Source organism: Symphalangus syndactylus, chromosome 8, assembly GCF_028878055.3.
Source record: "Symphalangus syndactylus isolate Jambi chromosome 8, NHGRI_mSymSyn1-v2.1_pri, whole genome shotgun sequence".
Taxonomy (NCBI): domain Eukaryota; kingdom Metazoa; phylum Chordata; class Mammalia; order Primates; family Hylobatidae; genus Symphalangus; species Symphalangus syndactylus.
In genome coordinates this window covers 16,921,875-16,934,919 of record NC_072430.2, presented here as the reverse complement: position 1 = coordinate 16,934,919, position 13,045 = coordinate 16,921,875, and the positions used below count along the sequence as shown (strand labels likewise).

General features: G+C 57.5%; 1 protein-coding gene across 12 annotated transcripts in view; it reads left to right on the top strand.

Annotated features, from left to right (window-relative positions):
- EVL (Enah/Vasp-like) overlaps positions 1–12,607 on the top strand; it is a 171,939-nt gene extending 159,332 nt beyond the window's left edge. For 5 of the 12 annotated variants that reach the window (XM_055288191.1, XM_063643922.1, XM_055288189.2 and 2 more), the window contains exons 8-14: positions 1,090–1,150; positions 4,298–4,361; positions 5,965–6,031; positions 6,127–6,189; positions 9,550–9,616; positions 10,112–10,169; positions 12,070–12,607. In XM_055288191.1, the coding sequence (XP_055144166.1) occupies positions 1,090–1,150; positions 4,298–4,361; positions 5,965–6,031; positions 6,127–6,189; positions 9,550–9,616; positions 10,112–10,169; positions 12,070–12,107 (418 nt within the window). In that variant the 3' untranslated portion in view covers positions 12,108–12,607. Of the gene's footprint in view, positions 1–1,089; positions 1,151–4,297; positions 4,362–5,964; positions 6,032–6,126; positions 6,190–9,549; positions 9,617–10,111 lie in introns of all 12 variants that reach the window. The other 7 variants (XM_063643916.1, XM_063643917.1, XM_063643915.1 and 4 more) reach the window with 3 other exon arrangements.
- The last annotated feature ends 438 nt before the right edge of the window (positions 12,608–13,045 follow it).

The following is a 13,045-nucleotide window of genomic DNA, read 5'->3' as shown; positions in this document are numbered from 1 at the left end:
ATGGGACACTGGCTGCTGGGGGGTAGCTGGTGAGGTGAAAGTGATTGTGGCTAGGCCAGTTAGGAGACTCTGACAGTCCAGGAAGAGATGATGGGGGCATGCAGGAAGGTGTTGAAAGTGAAGACAAAAAAGACAGGTGGGTACCCAGATTTAGAGAGAGAACTGACCAGGCTGACAGTTATAAGAAGCTGGTGTCAGGGATGATTCCCTGGTTTCTGGGCTGAGGGACGAGGTGGGCAGACCTGTCCTGAGATGAGAGCTAAAGAAGGGGGCCCCTGCTATAGCTGAGGAGGTTGCCAGGTGGGCCCATCACAGACAGGTGACAGCCTGGCCACGGCCCCTCATCACACCTCAGACCAGCTCCATGCTTGATGGGCAGCTCATCTCAAGTTGAAAAGCCACAGAAGCCTATCTCTGGGGAACACTGAGGGTCTGCCTGTGCAGACCTGGGAGGTCAGCAGATACCACTGAGGCCAAAAAATATGGGTGAGGTTTTAGAGCACATGAAGCGGGGATTCATACTGGGGAGGTGCACGAACCGACTCAAGGGCATCACGTGGACCTATTCCAGGGCTCCTCTTCTGAGCATTTCCAGGCTCTGAGTGGCATTCTAGATTGGGGAGGGCATGGCTGGGTTAACTGAGTTCGAAGACACGAGGGCCTTAGGGTGACACAAGAAAGTGTCCAGTGTCCCGACCTGTGGGACAGACTGCACCCCAGAGAGGTGCCTCTCTGTCCCGTGTGGCCAGGCCTTCAGTATCCTGGGAACAGAGCATGCCTGCCTCCCCTCCACCCCTCGGATGCTACAGCTGCTTTCAGTAGAGCTAAACAGACATAGAGGCATCTCGCCCTCTCTGCCTAGACCAGTTTCGTGTCCCAGGCCATGACCACACAGAGGGCCTGGACATTTGCCTGGGCCTGGCTTCTCACCAGACGGGGCCTGGACAAGCCGCCTCCTTCACGCCATCGTTTTCCCACACAGGTTTATCTGAGGACCGGGGTGGGTCTGGCAGGGAGGAGGCAGAAGAATTCTGGGACAGTGTGAGAACGTGAGGAGCTGATCTTGATCTTCCCCTTCTCTGTGCCTAGGAGAAAAGCAGCCTCCCAGTCAGACAAGCCAGCTGAGAAGAAGGAAGATGAAAGCCAAACGGTGAGCATGCAGCCCGCCCCACCCTCAGGCTCCCCACTGAGATGAGCGCATCGCCAGGGAGGCTCTCTGGTCTCAGGCGAGGCCTTTGAGACATGCGTGGGATGGGCACTTCATCAGGTGATTCACAGGAGGGGCGGGGGGTCTCTGCAGCGCTTGTCCCTGCGCCACCCTGGCCCCAGCAGCAGGCCTGCCCTTACTGAGTGCCCCCGACCAGACACTGCTCCACCCTTGGAGCTGCAGCCCGACAGGGTAGAAGCCTGAGGCCCTGGCACTGCCTTCCCAGGAGCCCCAGGGAGCACAGACCAGCCAGGGTCTCATTGGGACTGGGACTCCAAGAGTACACTGCAGTGGGGCACGTCTGCCAGAAGCCCAGAAAGGTTTTTATTTTCAAATTATTTCTGTTTCTAAAGACCCCTCTTCCAGCAGGAGCTTCAGGTGAGCTGTGGCAAAGGAGCCCTAGACCCCTGGCTCTTGTCCTTAGCAGGCAGCCCAGAGCCAGCCTGGCTGCCAGTGCTCCCAACATCTGCCTCCACTTAGGGCGACTAATTCTCTTTTCCTCTATGTTAAGCTTTTCCTATAAAAAGACTCCTACTGACAGGGCTAAGTTTAGCCTTAACTACAAATGCCTTGAAGGTTCCACCTCAGTGCAGAATGAGAGAGGAAATAAAACTGCCAGGGACCAGAGCAGGCTTCCTGCCCTGTCTTCCCATCAGTCAGGGTCATGCTGGTGTTACCCTGAGGCTATAGCCCTCCCAGCTGATCCGCGCCTCTCAGCCCTGTCCTGGGCACATATGGGTCCCTTTGCCCCACCAGCCAGCTCCCACTCAGCCTGTACTTCTCTGCATCAGCCTTACTGCTTAAAAAACAGCTTCCCAGCCGGCTCAACACTTCACACCTGCAATCTCAGCACTTTGGGAGGCCAAGGCAGACGGATCACCTGAGGTCAGGAGTTTGAGACCAGCCTGGCCAACATAGTGAAATGCCATCTCTACTAAAAATACAAAATTAGCGGGGCATGGTGGCGCATGTCTGTAATCCCAGCTACTCGGGAGGCTGAGGCAGGAGAATTGTTTGAACCTGGGAGGTGGAGGTTGCAGTGAGCAGAGATCGCACCATTGCACTCCAGCCTCGGCAACAAGAGCGAGACTCCATCTCAAAAACAAAACAAAATACAACAACAACAACAAAAAAAAAAACAGCCTCCTGACCCCCAGGCCTCACAAAGCTCCTCACTACTTGGTCCCAGCCCCAGTCTTCTCCCGAGGCCCTCAGCACAGGCACGACTGCTCGTGGAGGCTCTCTGTTTCCTGCCAGATCTTAGGCCCTTGGAGGGCCAGGCCTGGGCTTCTCACACGTCCACCATTCCCATACCTTGCACATGCTGTGGAGTTTAGCCAACTGACTTGCCATGAATTTCTGAAATTGCAGGTCACAGGATAATCACAGACATCAAAATACTGTGGCCTCCCTCCAGCCACAGCCCTGGGGCTCTGAAGACACCGCTGGCCTTTCTTAGTCAGGTGCCAGTATGTTGCAGTCCCAGCCCCTGAAAACTAAAACTCTCGCTCCTCGAGCTCTAAGAAGAATGGATTTCAAAGCCCAGGGGCTTCTGGAAGAGGAACATTCTTGAAGCCTTCAACCCCAAGGATAGCACTCTCCTCCTCGGACCCCCATCCTTTCTGTCTTGTTTTTCACAGGCCCCTGGCTACAACTGGTTCTTGTTTGCCATGGTCCTTTCTCATACCCAAGACTAACCTCTAAAGAGAGCAGGGCCTTCGGAAGATCCACACACCAAACAAGTGCAGTGGGAGGGGGAGAGGCTGATGGCCGGCGCTCATTTTCTTGTTTATGCTTCCTGATATTTCCCCAATTCTCTGCAGTGAACATGCACTAAGTTTATCATTAACAGAGAAGAAAGAAGGCTTATTTGAAAGACAAAAAGAGCCCCAAATGTGGAGTCCGGTGACTTGGGCAGGCACTCTGCCATGGCAGAGCTGGCCCTGGGCCAATGGAGTTACTGCTCTGAGGACCAGTTCCACCACCTGAAAACCTGCACCCAGGCATGCCAGGCACAGCCGCCTCACAGACTGTGCGACTGCCAGAGGTGGGGTGCGAGCCTCTGTGCCCAGGGCCTGGGAGTGCTGCGGCCACCTCTTTCCCAGCCTAGAGTTGAAGCATAACTTCCCTTTTAAGCAGAGAGGGTTTTAAAAAAATAACATACAAGAAAAGATGATAATTTTTTAGTGACTCTAATGTCACCCTGTATAGCTTTCATCATGGCCCCCACACGTGTGTGTTGATTGACATAACCTGTTATTCAGCTGTCTTTAAAATGAGAAGGCCTAAGGACCTCATCCCAGCACCTGCAGGCTGGCACCTGCTTTTGCCTATTGACCAGAGCCTCCCAGGACTTACTCATTCACCACACAGATACGCAGGGTGTTCCTGATAGGTGCCAGGCCTCTTCTCGTGTGGGGACGTACTGAGCAGAGGAGACAAAGCAAAGACCTCTGCCCACAGTGACAAGGGGGAGGTTCTTTGCTTTGGATCAGAATGACACGTCAGGTTGGGTGGCCGCCTGTCAACAGCTCAAATGCTGTGCCTTCTGCTTCATCAAGTGGAAGGATTACTCTTACTACTTAATCAGTGGCATGTTCCTGATACTGAAAAATCATCCTGACGCACATGCCATGCATGATGAGTGTTCCCACTGCTGGATGAACACGTCCACTATTCAAGCATTGCCACAGACCTATTACACGGGCAGGTGTGTGTTGCACAGGGGGAGCAGGCCAGTCCACGGGGTGCTCATGAGAAGTCAGTGAGATGACATACGGGAGGCATCCGGCCCACGGGGGGCTCAGGGCTTGCGGGTGTTGAGGGCCAGAAGGAAGTTCTGTATCACCCTGCCGAGAGCCTGTAGCTCCCTGCAGCCTTCCCCTTCCCCAGCTTTGTCCACTGGCTTGATTCTCTCCCCACTGAGATTTTGGGTTTTCACTTTTAAATATTTAATGTTTTGCTAATTATAAAAGTCATATGTGTTCATTGGGAACATGTGGAAAACTGAGGTTTTATGAAGTGTCCAGTGATGTCCTGCCCTGGCCCCAGGTGGCCTTCCTAACCAGACTCCCTTCTTCTCCGTTTTAGGAAGATCCTAGTACCTCCCCCTCTCCAGGGACCCGAGCAGCCAGCCAGCCACCTAACTCCTCAGGTGAGAGGGCGCCCCCCACTGACCCAGTGAGGCATGAGGTCTCAGAGTGGTGGGGGGGGCCCTTCGGAGAGGACCATCTGATCCAGCCTCTTTAGTATGCCTGAGCAGAGGGCCAGGCCACAGGGAAGCCCAGTTCTTATGGGTCCCCCAGAGCCTCCCCAGGAGCCCATGCAGGAGCACAGGAAGTGCTAGAGCAGAGCCACCGTGATGGGTCTCCCGGGTGACCTGTGCGTCACCTTCCCTCCAGGACCCTGAGTCCCGCACGAGGGAAGGCACTTGCCTGACGGCACATATCCAGAGTGGGAGTTTGCGTCCAGGGCTCCTGAGGCAGGCCAGGGCCAGCTCTTAAGAGATATCAGTGTCAGGACTCATGTCTCCCGGTGAAACGCCAGCTGATGACCAACATTACAGAGATGGCAGATCTTGCTCCACCCAAAACGCAGCCCCTTCCCTGGCTCAGGTTTCTCTCTAAGCTGTGGCAGTTGGGAGGTAGTTAGGAGAGTATGATGAGACTTCGCAGTGGGAGGAAGACCCCAGGGTTGGTTGTTCATTCGACAAACATCTTTGCAGCACCTGCTCTGTGCCAGGCCTGTGCTCGTGAGCACAGCGAGGAGAGGCAGGGGCGTCAGGCTGCCCTAGCTGGGCAGAGGGGGCTCTTGCCAGCTGTTCGTGTGTGTCCCTGGGGCATGCTCGGGTTGGGTGTTGCCTCCCTGTGAGACTGCATGCCATGTCCTCTCCTCCTAAGACTTTGCCTGGCATGTCGATTTGCCAGGATGCATAGGTTCCTGGCTGATGAACGTGATCAATACCCCTGCCCTGTTTGCTTCTTCCTGCAGCCCAGTGAGTGGGCTGCATGGTTCCCATCTGTGTGGAAAGTGGTTTGCTCAAGGCCACACACCTGGGACATGTCTGTAGCCCCAGGTCTAGTGCCTGCAGGCCCAGCGCCTGTCCCAGAAGGCGGCTTTGAGGAAAACTGCCTCAATCCCACAGTTGGTCTGCAGGGTGCCAAGGCTCAGCTCGGGGCCAGGCAGCTGCCCCACTACCCCTAGAGGTTTTGTCTTCTGCCTCTGCTTATCCTGCAGAGTCGACGCATTCAAGTTAATGCAACAAATCTTTTGGAGTAGAACAAAATATAATCCAATACCACTTACCTTAAAAAAGAAAAGACAAGCCAGCCAGAATGGGACAGAGCCAGGCGCAGCATGGGGGGCAGACTGAGGAGCCCCTCAGTAGCAGGTGCCGGGCCGAGGGGCCTGGCCGCCACACCACACGTGGGAGCAAGGCTGTGCTGGGATGTCCGGGGAGGTCCTGCTTGCTCGCCCTGTGGCTGTAGTCACTGGGTCCCTTACCAGCAGGCTCACGCTCCAGAGAGACCTGGCACAGTGAAGGGCTCAGAACCAGGTCACAGGTCAGGGTCAACCTGACCTAGGCCATGGGGGATTGCGAACAAGGAGCCAGGTTTTGGCTTAAATCAGACCTTCCTGCCACGGGGCTCTGCACCCTTGGCACGGGTGAGGGCTTCCTGTTGGGGTGTTTAGGGGATTGGGGTGGCTACTGAGTCCCCTCAGCTGTGAGTTTCTTCATCCATGAAATGAATTGACAGAGGCTGGCCGGAAGCCCTGGGAGCGGAGCAACTCGGTGGAGAAGCCTGTGTCCTCAATTCTGTCCAGGTGAGCTGCCCCAGGAAGGCCTGAGCAGCGAGGCTGGTGGGGCAGAGGCGGGCGCTGGCGCCGATTCACATGTCTGTTTCATTCCATTGCCGTAGAACCCCGTCCGTGGCAAAGAGCCCTGAAGCTAAGAGCCCCCTTCAGTCGCAGCCTCACTCTAGGTACCGAACAACCCTCCTGCTCACATGTTCCCCAGGGTTTGGGGCTCCTCTGTTCCCCGTCCCATGACTTAACACCCTTGCACCCTGTCTCACTTCCTGGCATTTAACAGCTTGCTCTGCGAAGGTGGTCTGTTCTTTCAGACCCAGGACCTCAGGGTCCTGTCAGTCAGCTCCTCCTCCTCCTCCCTCTGAGGGAGAGACCAAGGCCAAGGAGGGCAGTGACCTGTCCACAGAGGTAGTGCAGGGGGGCCAACATGGAGTCCCAGCTCTGGACTCACTACGTGTGACAGTGGGCAAGTTAGGGGACCTCTCCAAGCCTCTGTTTTCCCCCCACAAAGTGAGGTCTGTTAACCCCTGCTGCACAGGGTGGTGGTGGGGACAGCTGTGTGAACAACAGCTGGACATGGGTTGTGGTCACTAGCCAGGGCTGCACCCTACAGTTCAACTAGTCCTAGCACTGGCGCTGAGCCCTACCCCTTTCCTCCAGCCCAAAGTCCTTCCTCTGCGTCCAGCACACAGTGCCAGTTTCCCCACAGACATGCTGACCATATTTCCCACACCAAAAGCTGGCATGACAACATGATAGAATATTTGGAACTGAGGTTACCCCAAAAGGCAGAAGCAGCCATGTGGCCTGACTTTAGAACCTGCATCAAGAATGTCTCCATCGCCACCACAAATTGAAGGGAAACCACCCTTATCACAGAGCAGGAGGCATTGTAACGGCCTCGCAGAGCTGAACAGGTGGCGAGCAGAGCAGAGCAGGTGGACAGATGAGGAAGTCTTAGCAGTCAGCTGGGGTTTGTCGAAGGCTTGTGGTCAGCCAGGCCGTGTGCTGGGGACAGTCCCTGCCTGCAAAGAGCACCATGTTAACAAGGCCACTATGGTCCTGAGGGGTGCTCTGGACAGGGCGTGGGGCCACATGGTGGAAGGGACAGGGTGCTTTGGGGAGTGGGGTGGGGCAAGCCTCTGTTGGGAGCTGGCATTTTCGTTGACCCGGACGAGGAGGAGTCTGCTCTGCGGAGATGATGGGGACAGCCTTCCAAGCTGAAGGAAGGGTAAGTGCCAGGGCCCTGCGCCTGCAGCCACCCGCCAAGCTCCCCCGCACCTCCACCTCGAAGCAGACAGCAGGCCATGGGGCAGGGGAACAGGAAGGGTGAGGAAGAGGGTGTGAGGGAGCACGGAGTTGGAAGTTTGCATTGTGTTCATGTGCAGGGCCCAGGCAGGGAGCTTGAGGCACAGGGCGCCATGATGGGGGCTGGGAAGGGGAAGGCAACCAGAGTGGGCAAAGCGAGGGCCCTAGAGCAGACACAGCAGCATGGGGAGCCTGCGGCACTCCCAGCGGACCCCGCCATGTCCTGCTGGTGGAGCGAAGGCGGCTGCCATGTTGTGAGTGGCCAAGGGTCGCTCACTGGCCAGGAACATTGTCAAGGCCGTTCATGCTTGGAATAGGGTCTCTCTTCAGCTCTGAGGCAAATCTGTTCTCTAAGTTCCAGATGGCTCCAAGGGGAGCGTGTGCCACCACCCCTTTGGCGCGTCACATGGCTCGGGAAGCCTGCCGTGTTTATCACTGGGTGGCTGTCAGGGCTGACATGGAGAGGGCCAGGGCCCAGCGAGGTGGAGCCGTTGGCCCAGGTGTCCCAGCAGTTGTTGCTGGAACAGGGTCTGGAACCCACAGGAGAGGCCTGAAGGACCCAGGGGCCTCTGGCTGGATGCGTTTGCCTATCAGGACCCAGAATTACTTACGGACCTGTTTAGGGCTAGGCTTGGCCTCTTTCTTGAGCTCATCTGGAGGGGTGTGGGAACACTCATTCTTCATCCTCATTCTCCCTGGCTGTGGGCAACACTGGTCCTCAGTGTCACCAGATGGTCCTCGTCTGTGCCCGTGACCCCTCAGCAGCCAAGGCTGGCCCTGCCAGATAAATGTGTGTGCCCATGGTCACACCCAAGGGCACAGGCCACATACGTTTCCCTGAAACCATGGGCTCCAGCCTCCATCCCGTCCATGTGGGAGGGAACTTGGGTCCCCACAGTGTGTCTTTCAGCACCAAGTCACGTTTAAAAGACCAGATAGACAAGCATTTTGCCAAGATCTTCCAGGGAACATGCATGTGTGACACATTAACATTCAAGTCAGGCCAGCATGGCACTCATGCCTGTCATCTCAGCACTTTGGGAGGCCGAGGCGGGAGGATCACTTGAGCCCAGGACTTGGAGACCAGTCTGGGCAACACAGTGGGACCCCATCTCTACAAAAAGTTTAAAAAAAAAAAAAGGGGGGCACATGTCTGTAGTCCCAGCTACTCAAGAGGCTCCCTTGAGCCTAGGAGGTTGAGGCTGCAGTGAGGCATGATATGCCTCTATACTCCAGCCTGGGTGACAGAGTGAGACCCTGTCTCAAATAAATAAAAATAAAATTCAAATCAGTTACCTTAGTTCAGAAACTTTTCAAAGAAGTAGTCCATGAGAACTACCTCGAAAGAGCAAAACCAGCCAGGTGCAGTGGCTCACGCCCATAATCCCAGCACTTTGAGGAGGCCCAGGTGGGTGGATCATGTGAGGTCAGGAGTTCAAGACCAGCTTGGCCAACATGGTGAAACCCCATCTCTACTAAAAATACAAAAGTTAGCTGGCCATGGTGGCACATGCCTGTAATCCCAGCTACTTGGGAGGCTGAGGTAGGAGAATCGCTTGAACCTGGGAGGCGGAGGTTGCAGTGAGCCAAGATTGCGCCATTGCACTTCAATCTGGGGAACAAGAGCGAAACTGTCTCAAAAAAAAAAAAAAAAAAATGACACCACATGGGAGGATGTTTCTTGGGGGGGGCTGTGCCCGAGCCGGCTCCAACACCGGGGGCGCTGTGTGTGTCGGGAGCGTGCTTCCAGGCCGGTGTGAACCCTGCAACTTCACATTGTACCTCCTGCCGCCGCTGCTGCTTCCCCGAGCCCCAGCTCAACCTGGAGCATGAGCTGCCACCCTGAGGAGCAGGCTGTCAATACTGTGTTTCTTTCCAGGGAGGCAACGGGTGGGTGCGATGTTGTCACTTGGGTTGCCACCTCTGCATAAGAGCTCTCTGATCAGAAAGCAGTTTGTTGACCCCAGCCAGCTGTGGCTCTCGGGTTGGGAAATATGGTCACGGTATCCATGGAGACCTCTCGAGGTAGAGACTGGGCATTAAGTCCTTCTCAAGCAGTCTGAGGTGGCCGGAGTCTGAAGCAAACAGCCTCTATGGAGCGAGGGGAGCAGGTGGGCCCAGCCTGAGCGGGGCCTCTGCACAGCCAGCTTTCCCCCACACCCGTCTCCAGCCAGGGCACCCACAGGCCCTGCTCCCACTTACCGCTCCCGCCCTTTCTCTCCCAGGATGAAGCCTGCTGGGAGCGTGAATGACATGGCCCTGGATGCCTTCGACTTGGACCGGATGAAGCAGGTGAGTGTGCCCTGTGCCCTTCCCTCAGAGGCTCAGGGCAGCCAGCAGGCGGGGGACCGTCTCTGACCAGCATGGCCAGGCAGGCCCTGGGGGCCCACATTGGCTGCCAAAAGGCCAGTCAGGGAGCAGCCGGACCCCCTTGGGCAGAAAGGGGGTGCCCAAGCACGTCCTTCGTCCCCAGCCCCTGCCATCACCAGAACTAGGATGTCCCTCAACCTTTCTGGGCACCTCCCTCAGGCCTGCCTCTGGGGCTTTCTGCCCCAAGACAGCCCTTAGTTTCAGTGGCGTCTACCTGAGGGAGGTGGCAGCAGGATTTCCCAGGCCTCCCACACCATCCCCCCTCAGTGTGGGAGGGGGGCCACGAGGAGACAAGGGTGACAGATGCAACTCTGGAGAGGCCCAGGAGGCCCCGAGCCCTTTGGACATGGTCCAGCCCAGGCCGGCTTTTCCGTCTGCACTGCCTGTCCCTTCACCTGGACACTCCTCTCCCCACAGGAGATCCTAGAGGAGGTGGTGAGAGAGCTCCACAAGGTGAAAGAGGAGATCATCGACGGTGAGTGGGGCCCCGCCGCGGTGGACGGCACCCAGGTGGGGCCGCAGGACAAGGGTCCCTGTCGCCCAGGCTGGGGGCCTCCAGTTTTGAGCTGGAGCCCATACTGCACTGGGCCCTGTGGGAGATTTCATTCTTCTTACAGTCTCTAGTGGAGGAAACAGGCTCAGGAAAGCTAAGTGGCTTGCCTAAGAATTTGTAGCTCCCTGGCTAGCATGACACCCGAATCTGACCTTCCACATCCCCGGCACCTTCCTGGAAGACCCACGTGGGAAGTGCATGGAGGGGAGACCCCGACATCGTTCCAGAGCCAGGTCTGGAGGAGCCACCTGAGCTTCTGTCATTTCACCCCCTGGCAGTTTATATTGCCTTCTTGATACTGCCACCTCCAGTCACTGGTGTTGGGGTTCTGAGGGGACCACTCTGCCTTCCTGGGGGTACAGGGAGACCAAGGACTACAGAAGCACCTTCCAGGCCTGAGCTCGTTCACAGCCTGCCTGGCCCTGGGCTGGGGAACAGGCGGGGAGCAGCCTCTGGCTCCAGAGCAGGGTGGGTCTCAATGCATCACATCCGTCCTTCCGGTTCCCACCAGAGCCTTTGAGCGCTCTGGCTCAGATCTGCAGCCAGAGGAAAAGGGGGAGTCTGGGCAGGGCAGGCTCAGTCTAGGGACAGAGCTGTGCAGCGCAGCCAGTGCCAGCTCCCCACCTGCCTCCCCAACCAGGGTGATAAAGGCTGACACCTGGGTGTGTAGCTGGGTCTGGCCCCCAGGGCATCGCAGTGACCTGCACAAAAGGGTCCCATAAGCACACAGGGTTGGAGGCTGATGGCAGAGGGAAGAGGCAGGTGGGAGCCCAAAGACCCAGGCCTCCTCCCCCAGCCGGCCCACCCTTGTTTGAGCAGAGAGCACTCAGTTCCTGTTTGTCCAGTTCCCCCAAAGGCCTGGGCTGGGGAGATAAGGAGTTAACAAATGAGGGGAATGAGGCAGCCTGGGCGATAGGCAGGCACCCAGCCAACTGGTCACACCACCTTACTGCTGGGTGCCGTCCGGCCCCAGGCATAGCTGGGTCAGAAACCCAGGGCCCACCACAGCCTCTCCACCTGCTGTGGGTGCAGCCCCAGGTGGAACCCACCCTGGCTGAGAGCCCGGGGGGAGGCATGGGCCATGCCAGGGGCTCTGAGAAGCAGCCCCCAGCACCTTCTCCTGGCTGTTGGCTCTTGGCCCAACAAGGTCCATCCAGGGAGAGGCCTGAGTTGACATAGAGGAGGGGGAGTTCAGGAGGGGACAGATACCAGAAGAAGGAGGGAAAGGCCCAAATTTGGGAGGCCGGGGGTTAGAGCACTAGCTTGGGGTGGTGAGGAAGCCGGCGGGGAGGCAAGAAGACAAGAGAGGCCCCTGCCTCTCCTGAGGAGTGGGCAGAGCCAGGGCAGTCCCTGGGGTCCAGGGCCAAGATTTCCTGCTGACCCCTGCAGGAGCTGGGAGGGCAGAGCCTCGGCCTCCACTATGTTGGGGGAAGGGCTCCTGCACCCCCGGCACCTGGACACCCACCTGTCCAGAGCCTACAAAGACCCTGCATCCCCACACAGAGCAGCTCCTCACACTAGGGTTCCAGTGCCCAGCACTCCTCAGCAGCAGTGAGGCCACAGGCAGGGCACCGGCCTCTGTCCCCACGCCAGGTCTTCCCCTAGTAGGGCAGTGGCAGCAGGGGCCGCCGCAGAAGGAATGGCGATGAGACCCAAAGCCTTTGGTCATCACCCCAGAGGTCTACGCCAAAGCCTGGGTGGGGCTCCCAGGAGATGGAGCAGGGGCAGATATCAGGCAGTTCCACGCCAGGGGTGTGGGACCCTGATGAGGAGCCGGGCTGTACTGGTCATGGCTGCACCTGAGCCACGACCTGTCCCGCAGCCATCAGGCAGGAGCTGAGTGGGATCAGCACCACGTAAGGGGCCGGCCTTGCTGCACTGATTCGTCGAGCCCATCCGGCGACAGAGGACAGCCAGGAGCCCAGCCAGCCCCAGACTCCAGTGCACCAGAGCACGCACAGGAGCCTGGGCGCGCTGCTGTGAAATGTCCTGACCTGTGATCACACGTGACAGTGAGGAAACCAAGTGCAACTCCCGGGTTTTTTTAGATTCTACCTGACACAGAACACCAGGTCTGCTCGTCTTTTCTGTGTTTTATATTTGCTTATTTAAGGTACATTTCTTTGGGTTTCTAGAGAGACACCCCTAAGTCACCTGCTTCATTAGACGGTTTCCAGGTTTTCTCCCAGGTGACGCTGTTAGCACCTCAGCTGGCAGTGACAGCCGGCCCAGCGTGGCGCCACCACGCACCGCAGAGCTGTCCAGGCACAGCTCCGTCCCCAGCGCTCATGGTGTTGAAACTGTCTGTCATGCACCACAGTGTCTGTGTCCACACAGTAATAAACGGTTTACTGTCTGCACCCTCGGGCTCAGGCCTTCGCATTGGTCCATCACGCTCCGGGCTGGGGATGCCCCTTTTCAGAGAAGGGCCCGGGACCACGGTGACCAGGAGCCGTAGGAGCAAGATGGCGGTCTTCAACAGGAAGCTGGGCTCAGAACGTTCCCAGGCCCCGGGAGGGTGAGGTGGTGTCCTGGGGCTGGGCCTCAGGTCCTGCCTGTGGGGAACTCCCTAAGGGATCCCCAGGAAGATGGTCCTTAAGTGCGGCCCACACCCCCGAACCTCACAGGACTCTGTGTGCATTCTGACGGGCAGGGCCCCGCGAGCGTCCTGTTCATGGGAGGGATGGACTTGGGTCTCAGCAGGCACCAGGCAAATGCAAGGCAGCTGTGCCTTCTCCTTGGCCCCACAAAGTCTCCTGGGAGGACCACCTGGCCTGCAACGGGCTGTCCCAAGCCCC